Here is a 21,974-nt window from a genome sequence, read left to right as displayed (position 1 = left end):
CAATGGCAAATCTAGTTATGTCACCCGATCGACAATGTCGGGTGACATATTGCTTTTCTTATGTTTCTTTGTTATTATTATTATTCTTCCACCTTTTTTTGTCCGACAGGTTTTTTGGAGTAAAATGGAACCAATCTTAATGATAATTCACTATAAGGAGGAACACAAAATTTCGGGTTGCAGTAGGGTCTAAGACCATAAAAAATGTCTGCCGTTTCCATGGAAACGGAACAATTGTGAAAAATTCCAGTTTTTGGTTTTGTGAATAATTTAGAGATGCTTAAACTCAGAATCATCATATTTTATCACAATGTAGGTGCCAGCCATATATTGGTTTTGGATGATATTGGCAATCATTGGAACCACTATGTTGCCATGGAAACTACCCCAAAAATTTCAAAAATTTCAAAATGCTCCAAATTTAATGAAACTCCATAGTAACGATGAGCAACTTTGGTAGATGCGTAATTTGGCGTTGGAATTTCCAAAATGTCTGCCGTTACCATGGAAACAGTGCATAAGTGTCAAAATGCTCTAAAAACCTCAGGGTTTGGTAAATAATTTTGGTATGCTAGAACTTGAAATCATCAAATTTTTACACAATATAGTTGTCCACTATATACAGCTTTTGAATGATTTTGACAATCATTGGAACTCTTCTGTTACCATGGATACAGGACCAAATATTTCAAAAAATTCAAAATACTCCTAAATTGATCAAACTTAATATGATTGTTGACTGGCAAGTCTGGATGAGACTTTTGACTTTGGAATTTCCAAAATGGCCACCGTTGCCATGGAAACTGCAAAAAAGTCAAAAATTCTCAAAATGCTTTGAACTTAATGAAACTTGATATTATTGTTAACTGGCAAGTTAAGATGAGACTTCTGGCTTCCAAATTTTCAAAATGGCTGCCGTTGCCATGGAAACAGCAGAATAGTGAAATTTTTTAGAATGCTCTCAATGTACTGAAAATTTACAGAAAGATGTATTGCTATGCATATATGTGCATTCACTGTTAAACGATTCTGAAATGGCTGCCGCTTAGTGGCAATGGGGGGAAGGGTGACATCCGCTATTGCTTGCAATGGCAATTCTAGTTATGGCACCCTCAACGGAGTTGGGGTGACATATTGTTATTCTACGTTTCTTTTTTTTCTTATTATGTCACCCTGACGGAGGTCGGGTGACATATTGTTATTGTTCGATTCTTTTTAAGTCACCAAAACGGAGTTTTGGGGACTTATTGTTTTTGTATCGTTTCTTATTATTATTATTCTTATTCTTCTCTTTCTGACCCCTTAAACTGTCCTACCATTTTTTTGGAAGCAGTAGGGGATGGAAACTTTATATTTTTTCTGGGTATGGGTCTGCATCATGGGGGTTGCAGAACCCAATGTCCGTGATACCAGGGTGTCATCTTGGCATAATTAGGGGGGCTCAAAGATGGGTGGGGTCAATTTTTTTTTACATTTCTTAATTTTTCTACTGTATGTAGAGTAGATGGAATAATGATTACTTCTATGAATATTAAGAGACACATGTCTGCTTCAACATGGAACTTTTTTTATTTCAGTAGGGGGTCTCCTGGCATAATTCTAGGGGGGTGAATTTTCATGGAACATTCCAGAACATCAAAGTTAAATTTATTCTAGACACATTTAATGGTAAATGATGGTATATAATTATGGAGAGAACAATTTGCAGCAGCACTTTGTCTTTGAAATATTCAAAATGGCCGCCGTTACCATGGAAACAGCAAAAATATGAAAAACTTCAAAATGCTTCAAATTTAATGAAACTTATAACTAATGTTGACTATCTTGTGTAGAATTGACTTTTGAGTTTTAAATTTTCAAAATGGCCGCCGTAACCATGGAAACAGCAAAAATATGAAAAAAATCAAAATGCTTCAAATTTAATGAAACTTATAACAAATGTTGCCTAACTTGTGAAGACTTTAAATTTGAGTTTGAAATTTTCAAAATGGCCGCCGTTGCCATGGAAACAGCAAAAATGTCCAAAATAAATAAAATTCTTCATATTGAATTAAACTTTACACACACATTATTTGGCATCAATGATACCGCAGAACAATGATGTGGGGTCCGTTTTGGTGACTTTTGTGTTAGCATCCTAACACAGGATTACTTGTTTTTATTATTCTTATTCCACACTTTTTTGTCCAGCTTAGTTCTCGGAATATAATAGACCAATTTTGATGGAACTATACCATAATGTTCACCACCATGTGTAGTTGTGCACCTTACTTTGGAATTAAAAAAATGGCTGCCATTGCCATGGAAACAGCAAAAATGTGAAAATGTAATGGAACATTCCAGAACATTAGGGTTAAATTAATTCTACAGCCATTAAATGTTATAGGATGGTATAATATTATGGGGGACACAATATGAAGCAGCAGTATGACTTTGGAATTTTCAAATGTTGCCATGGAAACTGTTCAAAGATAGCAAAATTTTGAAAATTGTTCAAAAATGTATGAAACGTTACAGAAATGTTAACTTGTAAATCCAGATGCGGCATTCAACTTTGGAATTTCCAAAATGGCTGCCGTTACCATGGTTGCTGTTTAATGGCAATTGGCGGACCAGGGTGACATCCGCTATTGCTTGCAATGGCAATTCTAGTTTTTCTTATTCTTCTTCCACACATTTTGTCCGTCTTGTTTCTCGGAATCCTATTGACCAAAGTTGATGGAACTTTACTATAATGAGGACCCCCATGTAAAGTTGTGCACCTTGGTATGGAATGGTAAAAGATGGCCGCCGTTTCCATGGAAACAGCAAAAATGCGAAAAAAATCAAAGTGTTCCAAACTGGAAGAAACTCCACAGGAATGGTAACTGACATGTGCTGATTTCCAATTTGACTTTGGAATTTTCAAAATGGCTGCCGTTACCATGGAAACAGCTAAAATATCAAAAATTCTAACTCTTTCGTTATAACACTCAGCTGGATGAAACTTTATAAAAATGTTACCTGGTACGCTAAGACGTCAAAACAATATTTTGATAATCCAAAATGGCCGCCGTTGTCATGGAAACTGGGGCCAAGTTTTGCATTGACCCTATGGAAAAATGCATAAAATCTGCATTTTCTCAGAGAGTATTGCAACAAAGTAAATGAAACTGCATTGATATATAACATGACATGTGGCAATGAGATGTCTGCTTTTAGAATTTTGGAATTATCTACTGTAACCATGGTTGCAGGACAAATGTTCAAAATTTCCAAAAAAAATCAAAATGCTGCAAACTGGATGAAACTTTACAGGAATAGTGACTGACATGTGCGGAGTTGCATTTTGAAGTTGGAATTTCCAAAATGGCTGTCGTAACCATGGAAACAGCAAAATTGTCCAAAATTTCAAAATGCTCCAAACTTAATGAAATTTTACAAAAATGATGACTTGCATGTGTAGATTCACTCTTTGACATTGAAATTTTCAAAATGGCTGCCGCTCGCCTGGCAATGGGGGGACGAGGGTGCCATCCGTTATTGCTAGCAATTACAAATCTAGTTATGTCACCCGATCGACAATGTCGGGTGACATATTGCTTTTCTTATGTTTCTTTGTTATTATTATTATTCTTCCACCTTTTTTTGTCCGACAGGTTTTTTGGAGTAAAATGGAACCAATCTTAATGATAATTCACTATAAGGAGGAACACAAAATTTCGGGTTGCAGTAGGGTCTAAGACCATAAAAAATGGCTGCCGTTTCCATGGAAACGGAACAATTGTGAAAAATTCCAGTTTTTGGTTTTGTGAATAATTTAGAGATGCTTAAACTCAGAATCATCATATTTTATCACAATGTAGGTGCCAGCCATATATTGGTTTTGGATGATATTGGCAATCATTGGAACCACTATGTTGCCATGGAAACTACCCCAAAAATTTCAAAAATTTCAAAATGCTCCAAATTTTTTGAAACTTCATAGTAACGATGAGCAACTTTGGTAGATGCGTAATTTGGCGTTGGAATTTCCAAAATGTCTGCCGTTACCATGGAAACAGTGCATAAGTGTCAAAATGCTCTAAAAACTTCAGGGTTTGGTAAATAATTTTGGTATGCTAGAACTCGAAATCATCAAATTTTTACACAATATAGTTGTCCACTATATACAGGTTTTGAATGATTTTGACAATCATTGGAACTACTCTGTTACCATGGATACAGGACTAAATATTTCAAAAATTTCAAAATGCTCCAAAATTGATCAAACTTAATATGATTGTTGACAGGCAAGTCTGGATGAGACTTTTGACTTTGGAATTTCCAAAATGGCCACCGTTGCCATGGAAACTGCAAAAAAAGTCAAAAATTCTCTAAATGCTTTGAACTTGATGAAACTTGATATTATTGTTAACTGGCAAGTAAAGATGAGACTTTTGACTTTGAAATTTTCAAAATGGCTGCCGTTGCCATGGAAACAGCAGAAATGTGAAATTTGTTTACATGCTCTGAACATACTGAAAATTTACAGAAAGATGTATTGCCATGCATATATGTGCATTCACTGTTTAACAATTTTGAAATGGCTGCCGCTTAGTGGCAATTTGGGAAGGGTGACATCCGCTATTGCTTGCAATGGCAATTCTAGTTATTATTATTTTTCTTCCACCTAGTTTTGTCCGGCAGTTTTCTCAGAGCCAAAGGGACCAATCTGAATGATGGTGCACTATAACAAGGAACCCTGACTTTCCAGTTGCAGTGCAACTTTGGAACTAAAAAATGGCTTCCATCACCATGGAAACCGAAAAATAATGGAAAATTCCAGTTTTTGGTTTTGATGAATTATTTGGAAATGCTTTATTTTAGAATCATTATATTTTGATACAATGTAGGTGCCGGGCATATACTGGTTTTGGATGATTTTGGCAATCATTGGAACTGCTATGTTGCCATGGATTCTACACCAAAAATTTCAAAAATATGGAAATGCTCCAAATTTTATAAAACTTCACAGTAATGATGAGCAACATTGGTAGATGTGGAATTTGGTGTTGCAATATCCAAAATGTCTGCCGTTACCATGGAAACAATGCAAAACAGGTCAAAATGGTCCAAAAACCTTTAAGTGGCATTTACTTTCTTAAAATGGTAGGTCAAATTGATTGAAACTTTGATGGTATGGTCCCTCCCATGTACCAATGTGGTATATGCCATTGAATTTTGGAAACGGTCTCTGTTGCCATAGGAACCATCCCAAATGTCAAAAATTTCAAAAAATTCAAAATGCTCCAAAATTGATGAAACTTAATATGATGGTACACTGACAAGTCTGAATAAGACTTTTGAAGTTGGAATTTCCAAAATGGCCACCGTTGCCATGGAAACTGCGGAAATGTCTAATATTTTTAAAATGCTCCAAACTTTATGAAACTTAATATTATTGTTAACTTGCATGTATAGATGAGACTTATGACTTCGGAATTTTCAAAATGGCTGCCGTTGCCATGGAAACAGCAAAAATGTGAAATTTTCTAAAATGCTCTTAATGTACTGAAAATTTACAGAAAGATGTACTGCAATGCATATATGTGCATTCACTGTTAAACAATTTTGAAATGGCTGCCGCTTAGTGGCCATTGGGGGAAGGGTGACATCCGCTATTGCTTGCAATGGCAATTCTAGTTATTATTCTTATTCTTCTCTTTCTGACCCCTTAAACTGTCCTACCATTTTTTTGGAAGCAGTAGGGGATGGAAACTTTATATTTTTTCTGGGTATGGGTCTGCATCATGGGGGTTGCAGAACCCAATGTCCGTGATACCAGGGTGTCATCTTGGCATAATTAGGGGGGCTCAAAGATGGGTGGGGTCAATTTTTTTTTACATTTCTTAAATTTTCTACTGTATGTAGAGTAGATGGAATAATGATTACTTCTATGAATATTAAGAGACACATGTCTGCTTCAACATGGAACTTTTTTTATTTCAGTAGGGGGTCTCCTGGCATAATTTTAGGGGGGTGAATTTTCATGGAACATTCCAGAACATCAAAGTTAAATTTATTCTAGACACATTTAATGGTAAATGATGGTATATAATTATGGAGAGAACAATTTGCAGCAGCACTTTGTCTTTGGAATATTCAAAATGGCCGCCGTTACCATGGAAACAGCAAAAATATGAAAAACTTCAAAATGCTTCAAATTTAATGAAACTTATAACTAATGTTGACTATCTTGTGTAGAATTGACTTTTGAGTTTTAAATTTTCAAAATGGCCGCCGTAACCATGGAAACAGCAAAAATATGAAAAAAATCAAAATGCTTCAAATTTAATGAAACTTATAACAAATGTTGCCTAACTTGTGTAGACTTTAATTTTGAGTTTGAAATTTTCAAAATGGCCGCCGTTGCCATGGAAACAGCAAAAATGTCCAAAATAAATAAAATTCTTCATATTGAATTAAACTTTACACACACATTATTTGGCATCAATGATACCGCAGAACAATGATGTGGGGTCCGTTTTGGTGACTTTTGTGTTAGCATCCTAACACAGGATTACTTGTTATGGCACCCTAAACGGAGTTTGGGTGACATATTGTTATTCTACGTTTCTTTTTGTTTTTTTTATCTTTATTATTTTTCTTCCACACTTTTTTGTCCAGTCTGGAACTCTAATATAAATGGACCAAAGAAGATGGAACTATACCATAATGTTAACCACCATGTGAAGATTTGCTTTTTGGGGTTGGCACTTTTAAGATGTCCGCCGTTACCATGGAAACGGAACAACTGTGAAAAAATGCACTTTTTGGTTTTGGGGAATACTTTGGAGATGCTTCAACTCAGAATCCTTATATTTTAACACAATGTAGGTGCCAGCCATATACAGGTGTTGGATGATTTTGGTACTTATTGGAACTACTATGTTGCCATGGAAACTGCACCAAAAATTTCAAAAATATCAAAATGCTCAAAACTCAATGAAACTTCACCATAACGATGAGCAACATTGGAAGATGTGGAATTTGGCGTTGGAATTTCCAAAATATCTGTTGTTACCATGGAAACAATGCAAAAAGGTCAAAACTTTGAATTTTCACAGAACATTCCAGAACATCAATGTTAAATTTATTCTAGAGACATTAAATGGTATATGATGGTATATATGATTATGGAGGGAAAAAATTGCAGCGGGGGTCTGACTTTGGAATATTCAAATTGGCCGCCGTTACCATGGGAACAGCAAAATTATAAAAAACTTCAAAATGCTATAAATTTAATAAAACGTATAACAAATTTTGCCTAGCTTATGTAGACTTAAATTTTGAGTTTCGAATTTTAAAAATGGCCGCCGATGCCATGGAAACAGCCAGAATTTTCTGAATGGCTGCCGCTGGCCTGGCAATGGGGAAAGGGTGCCATCCGCTATTGCTTGCAATGGCAAATCTAGTTATTATTATTTTTCTTCCACCTAATTTTGTCCGCTCGCTTTCTCAGAGCCAAAGGAACCAATCTGAATGATGGTGCACTATAACAAGGAACCCTGACTTTCCTGTTGCTTTTCAATATTGGCACTAAAAAAATGGCTGCCATCACCATGGAAACGGAAAAATGGTGAAAAAATATAATTTTGGAGAAAGGTGAATTGTTTGAGAATGCTTAACCTTAAAATCTTTAGATTTTAAAACAATGTAGGTGCCCACTATATACTGCTTTGGGATGATTTTGGCAATCATTGGAACTGCTATGTTGCCATGGATACTACACCAAAAATTTCCAAAATATGGAAATGCTCCAAATTTTATAAAACTTCACAGTAACGATGAGCAACATTGGTAGAGGTGGAATTTGGCGTTGGAATTTCGAAAATGTCTGCCGTTACCATGGAAACAATGCAAAACAGGTCAAAATGGTCCAAAAACCTTAAAGTGGCATTTACTTTCTTAAAATGGTAGGTCAAATTTAACGAAACTTTGATGGTATGGTCCCTCCCATGTACCAATGTGGTATATGCCATTAAATTTTGGGAATGGTCTCTGTTGCCATAGGAACCATCACAAATGTCAAAAATTTCAAAAATTTCAAAATGCTTCAAAATTGATGAAACTTCATATCATTGTAGACTGTCAAGTCTGCATGAGACTTTTGAAGTTGGAATTTCCAAAATGGCTACCGTTGCCATGGAAACTTGAAAAATGTCAAAAATTCCCAAAATGCTTTGAACTTAATGAAACTTGATATTATTGTTACCTGACAAGTAAAGATGAGACTTTTGACTTTGAAATTTTCAAAATGGCTGCCGTTGCCATGGAAACAGCAGAAATGTGAATTTTTAAAAATGCTTTGAATGTACTGAAAATTTACAGAAAAATGTATTGCCATGCATATATGTGCATTCACTGTTAAACAATTTTTAAATGGCTGCCGCTTAGTGGCAATTGGGGGAAGGGTGACATCCGCTATTGCTTGCAATGGCAATTCTAGTTAATATTTGTTATTGGTATTGAGAAAAGCTAGATAGGTCAACATCCTCAATAGGTTTAAGCATTTCAAAGTACAATGTATTAATATTTTCAGAAAATGAAATGTAAATTAATTGGATGATTGTAGAATGAAGCTTTTTATTGTCATGTGAAGTACTCAGTTATCACGAGTTGTAGGATACCCATATTTTGTATATTGGATCCTATAAACTACATGTCCGTCAGACAGGATTCACCTGACTCCGAATTCGCCTCATTTTATGATTGTAGAATGAAGCTTTTTATTGTCATGTGAAGTACTCAGTTATCGCGAGTTGTAGGATACCCATATTTTGTATATTGGATCATATAAACTACATGTCCGTCAGACAGGATTCACCTGACCCCGAATTCGCCTCATTTTATGGATGAAGATTCATTGTTGTGGTCAAGTCCGTATCGCGGATTCGTTAAGCTTTAGGGTAAGTAAACTGTTTTATGCTGTTTAGCCTTTTGGATATATATCTTTATGCTATAGCACCAAGGTAATTCGTGTATGATGTACATGTCTGTCTGCATGTTATTAAGGGCATACGATACAGTTACAGGGAAGGTAATGACGTTGCTAAAGTAAAAATTTAATTTTCGCGACGTCAAACTATGACATATCGGGGAAAGATGCATTTTTCGACTATTTTTTATCATTCAAACTGATTTAATTTGAAAACGAGTGCATGGACCCCTATTTTTTAAAACGACATTTTGTTTCATTTTGCAGGGAGATTATGTGGACCAAATTTTATTAAACTGTAAATAGAGGAATTTTTTTAATTTTGATAAATATACAGCAAAAAAAATACGATTTTTTCTTAATTCATGAAAATTTAATAAATATGAGTTATTTCTGAATAAAAAAATGCATAATTTTTTAGGATACTTATACATGTAAAATACAAAAGTTACAAATTATCTAACAAAAAACAATTTGTGTTTATCTTTTAAAACAAAAAAGTTAGGCACTGGCTACGGTTACATGGAAATGTAACAATAATAAAAATATTATTGTTACATTGGAGACTAAATGCCGGAATGCATGGTTGGATGAGGACCTGATTAATTACGAATGTAACAATAACTATTGAGGCTACGGTTACATAGCGTTATTGTTACATGAAAAACAGCAATGTACGATGGGGACTTGTAATATGTACTAAATAATAAAAGTTTAAGACATTTATTTTATATTTACAATACATACAATGTCTTTATTTTTTTTATTTACAATGACAGTTTATAAATATCCAGTAAGTGGTTTTTGGAGCATGTTTAAGTCCGACACATCATTTTGACGAATCCACTCCAAGCAGTCATCACACACCAGTAATAAGGGGGCAGGACCTTTTTCGCGATGCGGGATCGGGTGTTTTTTTAAGCTCGGGATATCGAGATTGATCTTTCGGGATGTCGGGATTTATTTATTTTTTAATTCGGGACCTCGGGACTTCATGTTTTTAAGCCCGGGATTTCGGGATCAGGACCCCTCCTACCCTCCGCTGTGAACGTCTGTATCGCATACCGTGCAATTCAATTCTGCGATATTCCTTTTAGAAGATAAGGAAATCTTTAATGTTACAAATGGAAGTTTTTAACGACCTTGACTGGCTATACAGCCCTTGCACGGTCGGTCTTTAATGTTTGCCATGCTTTCGGTGAGAAATACTATTTTACTCTCGCAATGTTGATATTCTCATCCGATCTTTTGGTTGAAAGCATGTGGTGTAGTTTCATGTTGTCTTTCAATATGATTGCATTGCCGTCCATTACGGATGTTAGGTTTACCTCAGATTTCAGTATCCAACTTAGCAGTTAACAAACTTTGCTTCAGTTGATGTATCAATTTTTTAGAGTTGCTTTTGTATAGAGCTATAGCTATAGAGCTGTATGAAATTTGTGTCTTGATATTGTTTCATTTTCGTTTCAAACGCATCCCAAGTTTTTCATCCAAAACTAAATTGGTAAAATAAATCTCTGCATCCATTGTTCAAAATATATAATGACAGTAATAAGAGAAGGTGTGCAGTTAAATACTTCAAAAAGTGAACACTTTATCAGCCCCAGTTCTCAACAACAAACTATATTTTTCGCATTCATTTTGACACTGCTAATCTGAGGTATTTTTATTACCTTTAAGATTAATATGTAAAACTACTTAAACATCATTTGTATAATAATAATACTTATTAATTATCATTATTACAAGTATTAATTAATACATATGAAAGAATTAAGCAACACAGCTAAAGAAGATTTAAATTTAATAAATTTAGCGTACATTGCTGTTTTTCATGTAACAATAACACAATGTAACCGTAGCCTCAATAATTATTGTTACATTCGTAATTAATCGGTTCCTTGCCCAACTTTGCATTCCGGCAATTAGTCTCCGATGTAACAATAATATTTTTATTATTGTTACATTTCCATGTAACCGTAGCCAGTGCCAAAAAGTTATGGCTTCTTTCGAAAGGGAAAATACGGCCACAAATCCGAATTTTGAGCAAATATACAAAATTTCGACCTCGTTTAACTTAAAAAGTAGCACATGAAGGTATATTTTTTATTACATATTTGATTTAAGCAGGAAAAAAATAGCCTATTTGACCTTATGTTCCGAATCAATTGGCCAAGCATAACTTTTACATTTGTCAGTTTCTAAGGCACTGTAAGGATCGGAACACATTGGCATAGTTCACTTGAAACTCTTCAATCGATTTCAGAGTTTTATAGATTATCACGTGAACGCACTAAAGTTGATATTCGGAACAACTCTAAGCAACTCTAGGGTAAGGCTCTTACCAAGCATAAAAAATAAAATACTCTCATTGGTTTGACGTCATTGAAGAGTTTGTCGAGTTTAACCCTGGCTCGGTGAGGGTTGGAACCAGGGTACGAGGGGTTAACTCGAGTGGTTCAAGGTAAATCGTTTTGTTGAAACCCGAGTAAGTAAAATTAATTCGAGAGTTTCAAGTGAACTCGGCCATTTATTTGGTGTACGGGATATTTGTAGAGATCTGTACGGCATGGTTCATCTAATCTAGAATTCTTTTTATGAGCCATTGACAATCTTAAGCGCATTTGACACTTCTAGGAAAACCCTTGATATTATAGACTTTCAACAAATATGCTATCATATGTAAAGAAGACGAGATATTACAGCATTTGCGATCTGGTATTCTATAGTCTGTAGTATATAGTTAAATCAATTCCACATCTGCGTTGTGTACAAAGAACTTAAGAAAGCACTGTTGCACAAAATGTTGGTTATCGTTCAATCTCAAATTACTCTTGAAAGATGCTGTTTTGCTGTAATTTTTTGTTTGATGGATATCATTTCGGTTTAAACGTTGCATATCCATATTATTTGCTAAATAGTATCGGTCTTTCTGAATTGCGCTTGACCGATTCTCAGAGCTGAATCTTTCACACTTATTTAGACACGTTTTTAGTTGTTGTTTTTTTAACTTAATTTCGAGGTAAAGTGTTGAATAAAAAAAAATAGCTTTAATGTTCATCCTTATCAAAATGGTTACAGGCTTCAACCAGTTGCAGGTTTATCAAATGGTAAAAGAAATACTGATTGGTCTGGTCACGTATTATCTTTCACGATAAAAATAACGCGTTGCCTGATCTTTCACGATCAAGTTTGATGGAAATTCAACAAATTCAAGGTTTTCATATACAAGTTAATGCTTATTCTTTCACGATCAAGTTTGATCGAAATTCAACAAATTCAAGGTTTTCATATACAAGTTAATGCTTATAAGGGAAGAAAATACTTTATCATATGTTTAGTAGTAAATACAGTAGTTTTGCATATGTGATAAATAGCCTGCTGTTTAATCCATATCGCGCAACTTTGATGCGCACCCTTTATCGCATACCCTTTATCACACCCCTACCCTTTATCGCATACCCTTTATCACACCCCTACTTCTTTTTTTTTTTTTTTTTTTACATAAGTCAGTTTTGGTTTGTTTTTTTTTGCTTAAGAAAAATTTTCCTCAAAATAGATAAATTTTTTGAATGACGTCATTGTTTGGTATGTGACGTCACGAACGTCGAGTTTTCACATTGTATGTGACGTCACGAACGTCAAGTTTTCATATTTTTTGGCACACTAAATGCAACTATGAAAAATACAAAACACACAAATTAATACAATAATAAATAAAATATTTTTAAAACAACAGCACGCAAATTGTAAGGTAACCAAGGTGCTTCGGATAAGTAATTGAGCAGTTCTTTTAAGGCCTTTGAAACAAGACAAAAGTAGAACTGAAGGTAACCCAGTGCTATGGATCAGAAAACAGTTCATATAATATAATACTCTTCTGTTGAAATATATGATAAAGCGTATAATACATGGCAAAATCCGTATCATATGCCGTATCACCCTCGACCAATATCATCCCTCGGGCCTAAAGGCCCTTGGGCTGATATTGATGTCTCGGGATGATACGACATATGATACGGATTTTGCCATGTATTATTCTCTATTTAATTTTACTGTGCTATCAGATAAACCGTAAAGATTAAATTTCAAATATATCATGATAAACTGAAATATGACCATTATAGGTACAAAAAGCGTGTTATTTGTAATTAATTTCTTTAGACATGCATTGCGCCTTTTGTGTTTTTTCATAAAGTACTGCATATTTTCTTTATCTTATTTCACAGTTATGTTGAGGAAGTTAAACCATTTTGACAGACATATTTTTTGTTCGGATTTGTTCCGCGTTTTGAAAATTAAGCGACTTTTTCAAAGATTCTGAACTAGAATTTACATTAAATGTCATTCACGATCTGTTACCAGAGCTTTCACGATCGTCTCTCAATACTTGACCGCCGTTAGATATTCTTTCACGATCATTTCTCTCGTTAAACCGAATGACACCCGTGGGTTCTTTAGCACGGATAAGATATATTGATAACAAACGGTATAATATTTTATTACGTACTTTTGGTTTAAAATATACCTTGAATATATAAAATTGATATATCTAACGGTTTATACGTAAATAAAATTTATTTACTAAATATCCAGTGGCAAATATTATATTGTATATTAAGGATACGATAAACTATTAATTTATGTAACATGACTGTTCATTTTAAAGTTAAGTGTACCATATTTTGACACTAGAAATATGGTAGGTTCATTTTTTTTAAATTTTAACATGCAGAGATTGTCACTTTCTTAACATTATACATGTCATCGTGACAAGGTTAACTAATATGCATGATATTATATAAAGTTTGTATATGTCCTCTTACCTTTTATTTTTATGTCGTAAAAAGCATCACAACATTGAAAACTTATACATTCTTAAAATCAGGAAACATATCTTTAAACAGCAAGGGAACTTATTTATAATAATTCAATTAGTTAAAATGTTGATGGTTATTTTCCGTCCGCTGGGCTTGGGATTTTGAATACTAACTATATATTTAGCAGATTTAAATGAAATTTTAAAACAATGCCGTAGTGCTAGAGAACTTCAAAGAAAGCAACACTTATGATTAATAAGATGCTGTTAACACATGACATGGGTAAAATCTCTTTGTTGTTACTGTGCCATAATCTGGGTAATGCACATGCAGCAAAGGTATGCATTAACTATATACCTCAAATATACTGCACCGTTCAAAAGTACTCATACTTTTAGGGGCGGACCCTGGATTTTGACAGGGGTGTAATTCCATCAATTTAAAAATAAAATATTATTACCGAGTTCAGCCAGGCTTAACACAATTTTTGACGGTTTTGCCGATGCTAAAACATGATATGTTTTCCAATCAAAGGTTGGGACATATAGACCTTTGAAATACTTGTAGCAATATTTCCTGGGCGTCTCGCCGATCGCACGAGTGTGAGAAACTCTCCCTATAAAATTTAATTTCTATATAAAATTGAACATCCATATTCCAACCAGTCCCATCTCATTTTGGCAGAGTTTTACTACTAGCCGGAGGACAGGGGGTCTATATGACTATACCTACTCAATCTTCTTAACTTTGGAGTTTGGTTGTAAGTGAATTGATGAAAGTTTCACCACAGCTTACAAGTTGTTGAAATCGCAATTACAAGTGATTCACTGGGAGTCATTTACATCAACACACAATTCTATAAATCATAAGTGACTATGATTTCCAAGTAAAGGCAAGAATCCTGTGTCGATATCACAATAAGACATGTAATGAGTGTTTATCTGTCACAAAAACCAACAAAAACCCAAGTTTTAACTTGAGTAGGCTGATATTTTTTGTTCAAAGTCCCGACAAACACGGATACACACGAAGGAAGAACATCTCAAATATTTTTAACGAATCGTACTGTCGGCACAGATTAATTATCTTACTTTTATTTTCACTGTTAAGTACATATTTCCTTCTTAAGGACAACAGCTAAAAGAATTACTTCACTTCTCGTATGTATTATGTGTTATAGTCTATCTGTGAGGATGAAAAAGGAGGCGTTCATCTGTGTGATTCTCGCAATTATTCTCAGTGGTAAGTTCTTCTGACAGTGAAAAATTAAATACTATGTAAAATGACATGTTTTCTTCTTTTAGTTTACAACTGTCATTCAACGAAGACAAGTTATATATAGTGACAATTGTTAATTTAAACAAATACATTATGTACATTTACAAAATATTACATACGAAACACGGAATTTACCGATTTCACAGAATACATGTAAAAAAACACAGTCACCGTCAACTGAATTACGAAAGAAGTTGAAATTATCCTTTTCTCTGAATTTTACCAGAGGTGGAGTTACGAATGTTTTTCTCAAGTGAAACTATTGCAATCGCCCATTTTAAATATCATAAACAAAGAGGCGATACCGTAAACGATTCTATACTATATGTTTCAATGAAATGAACCAAAAACCGATGTGACGGTAAGTTAAAAGAGTTTTTCAAGCTTGTGATTTAAAAACTTGATGGAAGATCTAGAGAACCGGTCACATTTTCTTTAATTCGACCTGCAGGTCAAATACGTTTTGTTAAAGTATACTTTTTTGCCGGGTCTTTAGGAAAATGTTGCTTATGCTGTCACGATTTAGACCACCTCTACCAAGAAATTAGTTTTGCATGCACACAATTTTATCCAACGCAATCATAGGTTTCAACGTTGTTTTCAATTTTGACTTATTTATATTTTTTCGTTTGGGCTTGCTTTATATTTGCCTTCAGGTTTATATGCACCCGGTCTTCATAGTCCTAGCTATTTTGACGCTTTAAAAAATTGAAAAGTCTATCCTAAATTGAGGTACATTATATGGCCATCCAAATACCGTTTTGATTCCGGCCTAATCTCACCAAAGAGACATTATTGTTGAAATCCGGATGTCACGGGTCACGGTTCAAAGGAGTAGGTCCAGTAAGGACCAATGTTGGCCTCAAATTTCAGGTTCATCTAACGAAAGATTTTGGACACTTTTTAAACACTTAAGTGTCTATTTCAATTGATTCGATTAGTTTAAGTGAAAGATTTTAACTGATTCAGTCATTAAATGTATCAAATATGCCAAAAAACGTCACTTATTATATGGTTTTTGTCAAAAATGAAGGTGGCCGCATCTGTGTTCATCCTCAACCTTTAGATATGTTATGTATTATCATCAAATACAACTTATACTTCAATATTATGAATGAACACGAATGAACACGAATGTGGCCACTTTTATTTAAGACGGAAACCGTCCGACGATTTAACGAAAATGCTAAAATTGTGAAGATTTCAGTAATTTAGCATGACTTAATGATGCTAGTACACGATATATGTGCATTGTATTGTTGAAAACAGCCCATATTCATGTAGCAGAAGCATTCTACTTTCCAATAAATAGCTGAAAGGTTACATTTTCACAACTTTGTAAAACTGCTAAATTTTGGGGCCAAAAAGGGGTCTTGCTGAACCTACTCCTTTTGACCTCAGGTTTGCGGTATACCATCTTTTCTGCAAGTTTATTGTTTTCTGTTTGGTAACATATTAGCAATAAGATCCATTTTGTTATATCTGGTGATCCATTTATTTGGTAATTGCTAATGGCAGTCAGCAAGGTTTAGGAACACCATGCCGCGTGAGAGGCAGTTGTTCGACCTGCTAGTCGAAATATACTTTTTCACTTTTGTGGTCTTTTGGAAAATGATGTTTGTGCTGTATTTACTAAATTTGAAGCATTAGACAAAAGTAAATTAGGAAAAACACAAAACTCCATATTTAAAAACATACGTGGGGTGGGGTTCATGGAAAGTCTTCCAATCTAGCAGTGCGGTGTGAATTGGGCGCTTTACCCATTAGCATTAAATGTTATCAACTCATGTATAAATACTACTAGAACACACCCTCGAAATCGCGGGCATATATACTTGTGAACTATTGTAGGATGATTTTTTGTAAAAGATATTATGTATGGAGAATTTCATAAAAGGTATCAAAAGCCCTCTCCCTTTTTCCAAAGTCCGATATTTGTTTCCTTTCTGTTAAATCCAATTATTTTCGTGTGTCTGGCCTCAGACCACAATTATTCTTCTCCTTTGATACAATGCTTCTTTTGGTTAAAGTCAAATCAAATTTAAAATTTGCACCGTTTCAAACATGAAATAAATGTAACTGCTTATATATAGACCATTATTAGTCTAATAAAATATGCTTCTAGGACAATCCATCAGTGCTTTTTCTTTTGAGAGTCTTATTAACATGCCAATATTAGGATATGAATCATGTATAAATGCCTCAGACCGACTAAGGCTAATTTGAGGGGTGGTCAGAGGGGGCCTGATCCCGAAATCCCGGGCTTAAAACCATGAAATCCCGAGATGCAGAATTTAAAGAAATTCATATCCCGAAATCGAAAAATATATCCCCGGATCCTGTAAGGATCAATCCCCAAATCCCGAGCTTAAAAACACCCGATCCCGACACCCCGAAATATAGGTCCTGCCTTCCTCTCAGGCCGTATCTCTACCTTACTTTCATTTTTGCCAAATCACGTTTTTCCCTTTCAACAATAAATTTGTATGCCCTATTTATGAGCATTATGTTTTCTTGTCTGTGTTCGTTCGTTCGTTCGGTCGTTCGTTCGTTCGTTCGTCCGTTCGTCCGTCCGTCCGTCCGTCCGTCCGTCCGCGTCTGTCCCGCTTCAGGTTAAAGTTTTTGGTCGAGATAGTTTTAGATGAAGTTGAGCATGTTTTACTTATTTCAATATATATGCAAGTGATATGACCCCTTAAATAGTAAACATTTCAAAGAAAACAGTAGACAGAATCAGGGACTTTTTATACTAACATAGAAAGTCCATGACAGTATACAGAGAGTCTCTATATATGAAAGTAGAACGTAGTTTACATGTAGATAAACGCGAAAAATAATTGTCCTCTATAAGGAGGTATAATTATAATAGTTGTGTTTTTTTGTACTGGTATGGATAGTAAACCCCACATTGACAGAAACAAGTGCCTGCGACAGTGACTATATGATTCGAGACATTGATCCCCTATCTTTTAAATTTATACTGAGACTACTATAACGTGACGGGTGTGTTATAGTAGTCTCAGATTTATAGTATGCAACACAGGGAACAAGTCTACAATTATAGAATTTTAGAAATAATAATCATTTTTAGGATTTTGTAGAGTAATCTTAAAGTTATTGTATATCTTAGTTATTTCGGTAGTTCTGTTATGTTGGGTGTAACGATTATACGGGTAAATCCCCTGTTTCTATTTATAACGCTAGCTAATACATTTCCTAGAGTTTACGCGGGAATGAAAATTCTCGTGCTGCATGATGTTCTTGCATGTGTCCATGCAGACTTGGATATTCATAAAACCTCGTTTTGACAATATTTCTTTAGATTGGTGAACACGTTCGTGCTGGTAAGTTGTACATTATTTGTTTTATTCAGTTTCAAAGTTTGACTTAATATTGCAAAATAAACAACAAATTGAACAAAGCAATGGTGTTATGATTTGTTATGGCTATTAGTGTAAATGTGTATTCATGCGGTTTTTTGTTTAATTGTACTTTAATCATTCTAATCATTTTCTGTGCTTTATTTTGTAATTCATTTGATTGTATAGCTCAAATTTTGGGCACCATGATTGGTTAATAAAATTATCTTATCTTATCTTATCTTATGGCACAATATTAAAGAGGCCCCTCATGGGGGTGTACAATTAATCATATAATCACAAATATTTTGCCAATATAATAACATAATCATTAAAAAGAATTAAACAAGATAATAAAATGATAAAAAATACACATCTAGATTATCAAATAATCTCATAATCATGAAAAATTTGGTTTAGTAATCAATAATCACTATAAAAACGGCAAAGTAATCGCATTTATAATAATAAAAAAAAATCTATATAGGAGGCTCGAACATGACAATACACAGCAGAAATCATTATTATAATCATATAGCAAAAGAAAGTAGCTAATAAGCATTAAATCTGAATCAAACCACCAGGCACCAACCAGGTAGCAACATTTTATAATAAAGCCTAGAAATTCGCAAGCAGGGATGATAATTTAGCCATGAGATAGGAGTTTAATTGGTTTTTACTGGCATTCTAAAAATTATTTTGACCATTACACCAGCTAGAAATGTAACTGTCCATGGTCAAATAACAGTTCTGCTGCCAACTTTTAATGAAGAAAATGCGTGAGATTCAGCCATAATTGTAAAGATCATACATGTAGTCATGATAGAGAAAAAAACAAAAAGATCGAAGGAAAATGTGCGAGTCTCGTGCTAACTGTGCAAGACTTGCCATTCCTGAAATCAGAAACTAATGAGGCCATATTTCTAGCCTCATTTGACAGTGTATTCCAGAGTCTTATTTTTAGATCATCTGACCTGACAGGTCAAGTTCTTGTCACTTATTGTCCGTTGTCGTCATCATCGTCTGTTGATTTTAACAAAAATCTACTCCTCTGAAACCACTGGGCCACATGCAATCTTCATTAGTGTATCTAGTTTAAAAATGTGTCTGACATGGCTAAAAATAGAACGAGGCTAAAAAGGTCAATTGACCCCTTTAGAAGTTATTGCCTTTATCATGTTTATAGTCCATTTCTAACATTTTTTTGTAAATTTTTGTAATCTTTTTACAAAAATCTTCTCCACTTAATCTACAAGGCTAAATAGAATTAAAGTTAACCACTATTTTCTGTAGAGTATCTAGATTGAAAAATGTATCCGATGACCACAGTAGATAGGTGAGCGACACAGGATTTTGAGAGCCTCTAATTTATTATTTTAAGTCTCCAATGCAGTTGAGTATTAGCTGCCTTGTGCAGTCTGTATGGTTAGCCACTAGTCCAATGCCCCAGACTAGTAAAATTTCATTCGGGCTAGTAAGTATTCAGTGGCGGATCCAGAAAAAAAATTGGGGGTGGTCCCAAATAAATATTGAATGGTATGATTATTTTTGACATTATGGAAGATCATGAATTTGGACAACACCATGCAATGCACATATTCCTAGGTAAAGGAATTTAAAGACATGTAAAACTGATTTTTATTTAAGACGCTTATATATATAGACAATATATTGCAATCTAAAATAGCAAAACATACATGTACATGCAACTGTCATCTGAATGAGGCAAGCTGTAAAAAAAGTTTAGCTAAAATGTTCCGAATCGGTAAAAATAGTTCTACGTAAAATTGTTCAAAATTTACTAATTTAACAAAGAGTCGTTTATCAGGTCATTCAACATCATGCGTCGCGGGTGTTTCCTTGCAAAGTTATTTATAATTTGTTTTATGTTTAGTTCCAAACTGTAGTGCACATGCATCAACGCAAGTCCGTTTAAACGCGATTGTCCCATAATTGTTCTCATGTAGGTTTTTAAAAGTGATAACTCACTGTTGGATCCTCACATTCGCAACTCGTCACCCCCATGGTAGCTATGCTTTTTAAGATAACAGAAATATTTGGAAAGTCTGTTTTGTAACATACTTTCAGAGCACCGGCTACAGTTTCTGGTTTTGAAAGCATTGACTCGCAAGTCTTTTGCCACAAACGCAGTTCGGACGGCATTGCAGATGGACTCGGCAAATCAGTATGGTAAAAGTCTACAAAATGTTTAATTTCATCAAATGTTGCGCTTTGTACAAATGCCGGTACCAACTTCAGTGCTTGAATTGCTGTTGATTTTGGGGGAAAGGGGTGGGGCTCACAGAGATAGATAAATAAATTTAATTCATTCATAATGGTTGTTTTTTTCAAAATGTACATAAATGAAATTTAAAACCGAGACTCCGTTAGTTGGACAATGCTATTATATATGGAAATTTCACTTAAAAATACAAAAATAATTTGTATTTACCTTTCAAAATAAGAAGTCAACTTCTTCATATTGACGAGCTGTTTTGACAATTTAATTAGATGTATACAGGTGAAACGCATTGATCCGTATATATTCTATCATTGTGACACCTCTAGGTATCCAGGTAATCCATAACCAATTAGTGCGATGAAAGGATTAATCTTAAGTATTAATTTGTTAATTAGCTAGTTATTGAAAAAATAGACATTTAAAAAAAATTTGAGGTTCGTCATGGGGGTGGTCCGGTGCGCCGTGGGACCACCCCCTGGATCCGCCACTGGTATTTGCAAAACTTTGTTTGGACCATTAAGAAAAATGTCAGAATATTGGTCTTCGGACTAGTAGTTGAAAAAGTTTTTGGTGGAGACTGCTTGTGAACTAGCACCTTTGATATGGCTAAGTAAAATTGCTATCTGAGCAGACTTCTGTTTTTCTTTGTTTTTGAAACCTTTAATACTGTCTTCAGTGTTTTAATTTGGGATCATCAGTTTAACTAAGACCTGCACAGTTGTGCACATGGAACAATCATGAATGGTGAAAGAAATTCATTTAAAATACATTTTCCTTTTTCAGCCAATGGACAAGTATGCCCACCTGGATGGGTTGATGGTCCTATGGGTAAGAAGTGCTACCTTTTTGCTGATAACCACAAAAGAAATTGGTTTGAAGCTAAATATGTATGTAATTCTATGCGGGCACAGTTGTTGTCAATTGAGGACTCTCTTGAGATGGTAAGTGTGCATATGATATTAGCAATTTGTTTATTTTATTTTATAATACTATAAAATTGAGAATGGAAATGGGGAATATGTCAAAGAGACAACAACCCGACCATAGAGCAGACAACAGCAGAAGGTCGCCAATAGGTATAATTATTATGCTGCTTTTAAGCTTATTAGTTTCACTACTTTCAAATCATTAGGCAAAACAAAATATAGTTCTGTTTCTGCTAACACATTTTATGGTATTATTTGGTTTAGCTCCTTCAAAGACTATATTCATTTTTGGGTCATTGTCAAGTCCAGAAATTTGCAAATTAAGTACTACAGTCAAACCTGATTAAACCGGACCCTGAATAAACCGGTTTCCTGTCCATTCCGGCCGAA

General features: G+C 34.4%; 1 protein-coding gene across 3 annotated transcripts in view; it reads left to right on the top strand.

The window, feature by feature from the left end:
• The first annotated feature begins 14,757 nt into the window (after nt 1-14,757).
• Nucleotides 14,758-21,974, top strand: part of LOC139523719 (macrophage mannose receptor 1-like) — a 79,344-nt gene continuing 72,127 nt past the window's right edge. Inside the window, exons 1-2 of one of the 3 annotated variants that reach the window (XM_071317941.1) lie at nt 14,758-15,021; nt 21,442-21,599. In XM_071317941.1, coding sequence (XP_071174042.1) covers nt 14,949-15,021; nt 21,442-21,599 — 231 coding nt within the window. In that variant the 5' untranslated portion in view covers nt 14,758-14,948. Of the gene's footprint in view, nt 15,022-18,311; nt 18,402-21,441; nt 21,600-21,974 lie in introns of those variants that run through there. The other 2 variants (XM_071317943.1, XM_071317942.1) reach the window with 2 other exon arrangements.

The sequence above is a fragment of the Mytilus edulis genome, chromosome 5 (genome assembly GCF_963676685.1).
Source record: "Mytilus edulis chromosome 5, xbMytEdul2.2, whole genome shotgun sequence".
Lineage (NCBI taxonomy): Eukaryota > Metazoa > Mollusca > Bivalvia > Mytilida > Mytilidae > Mytilus > Mytilus edulis.
This window is presented reverse-complemented; position numbering and strand designations above follow the sequence as displayed.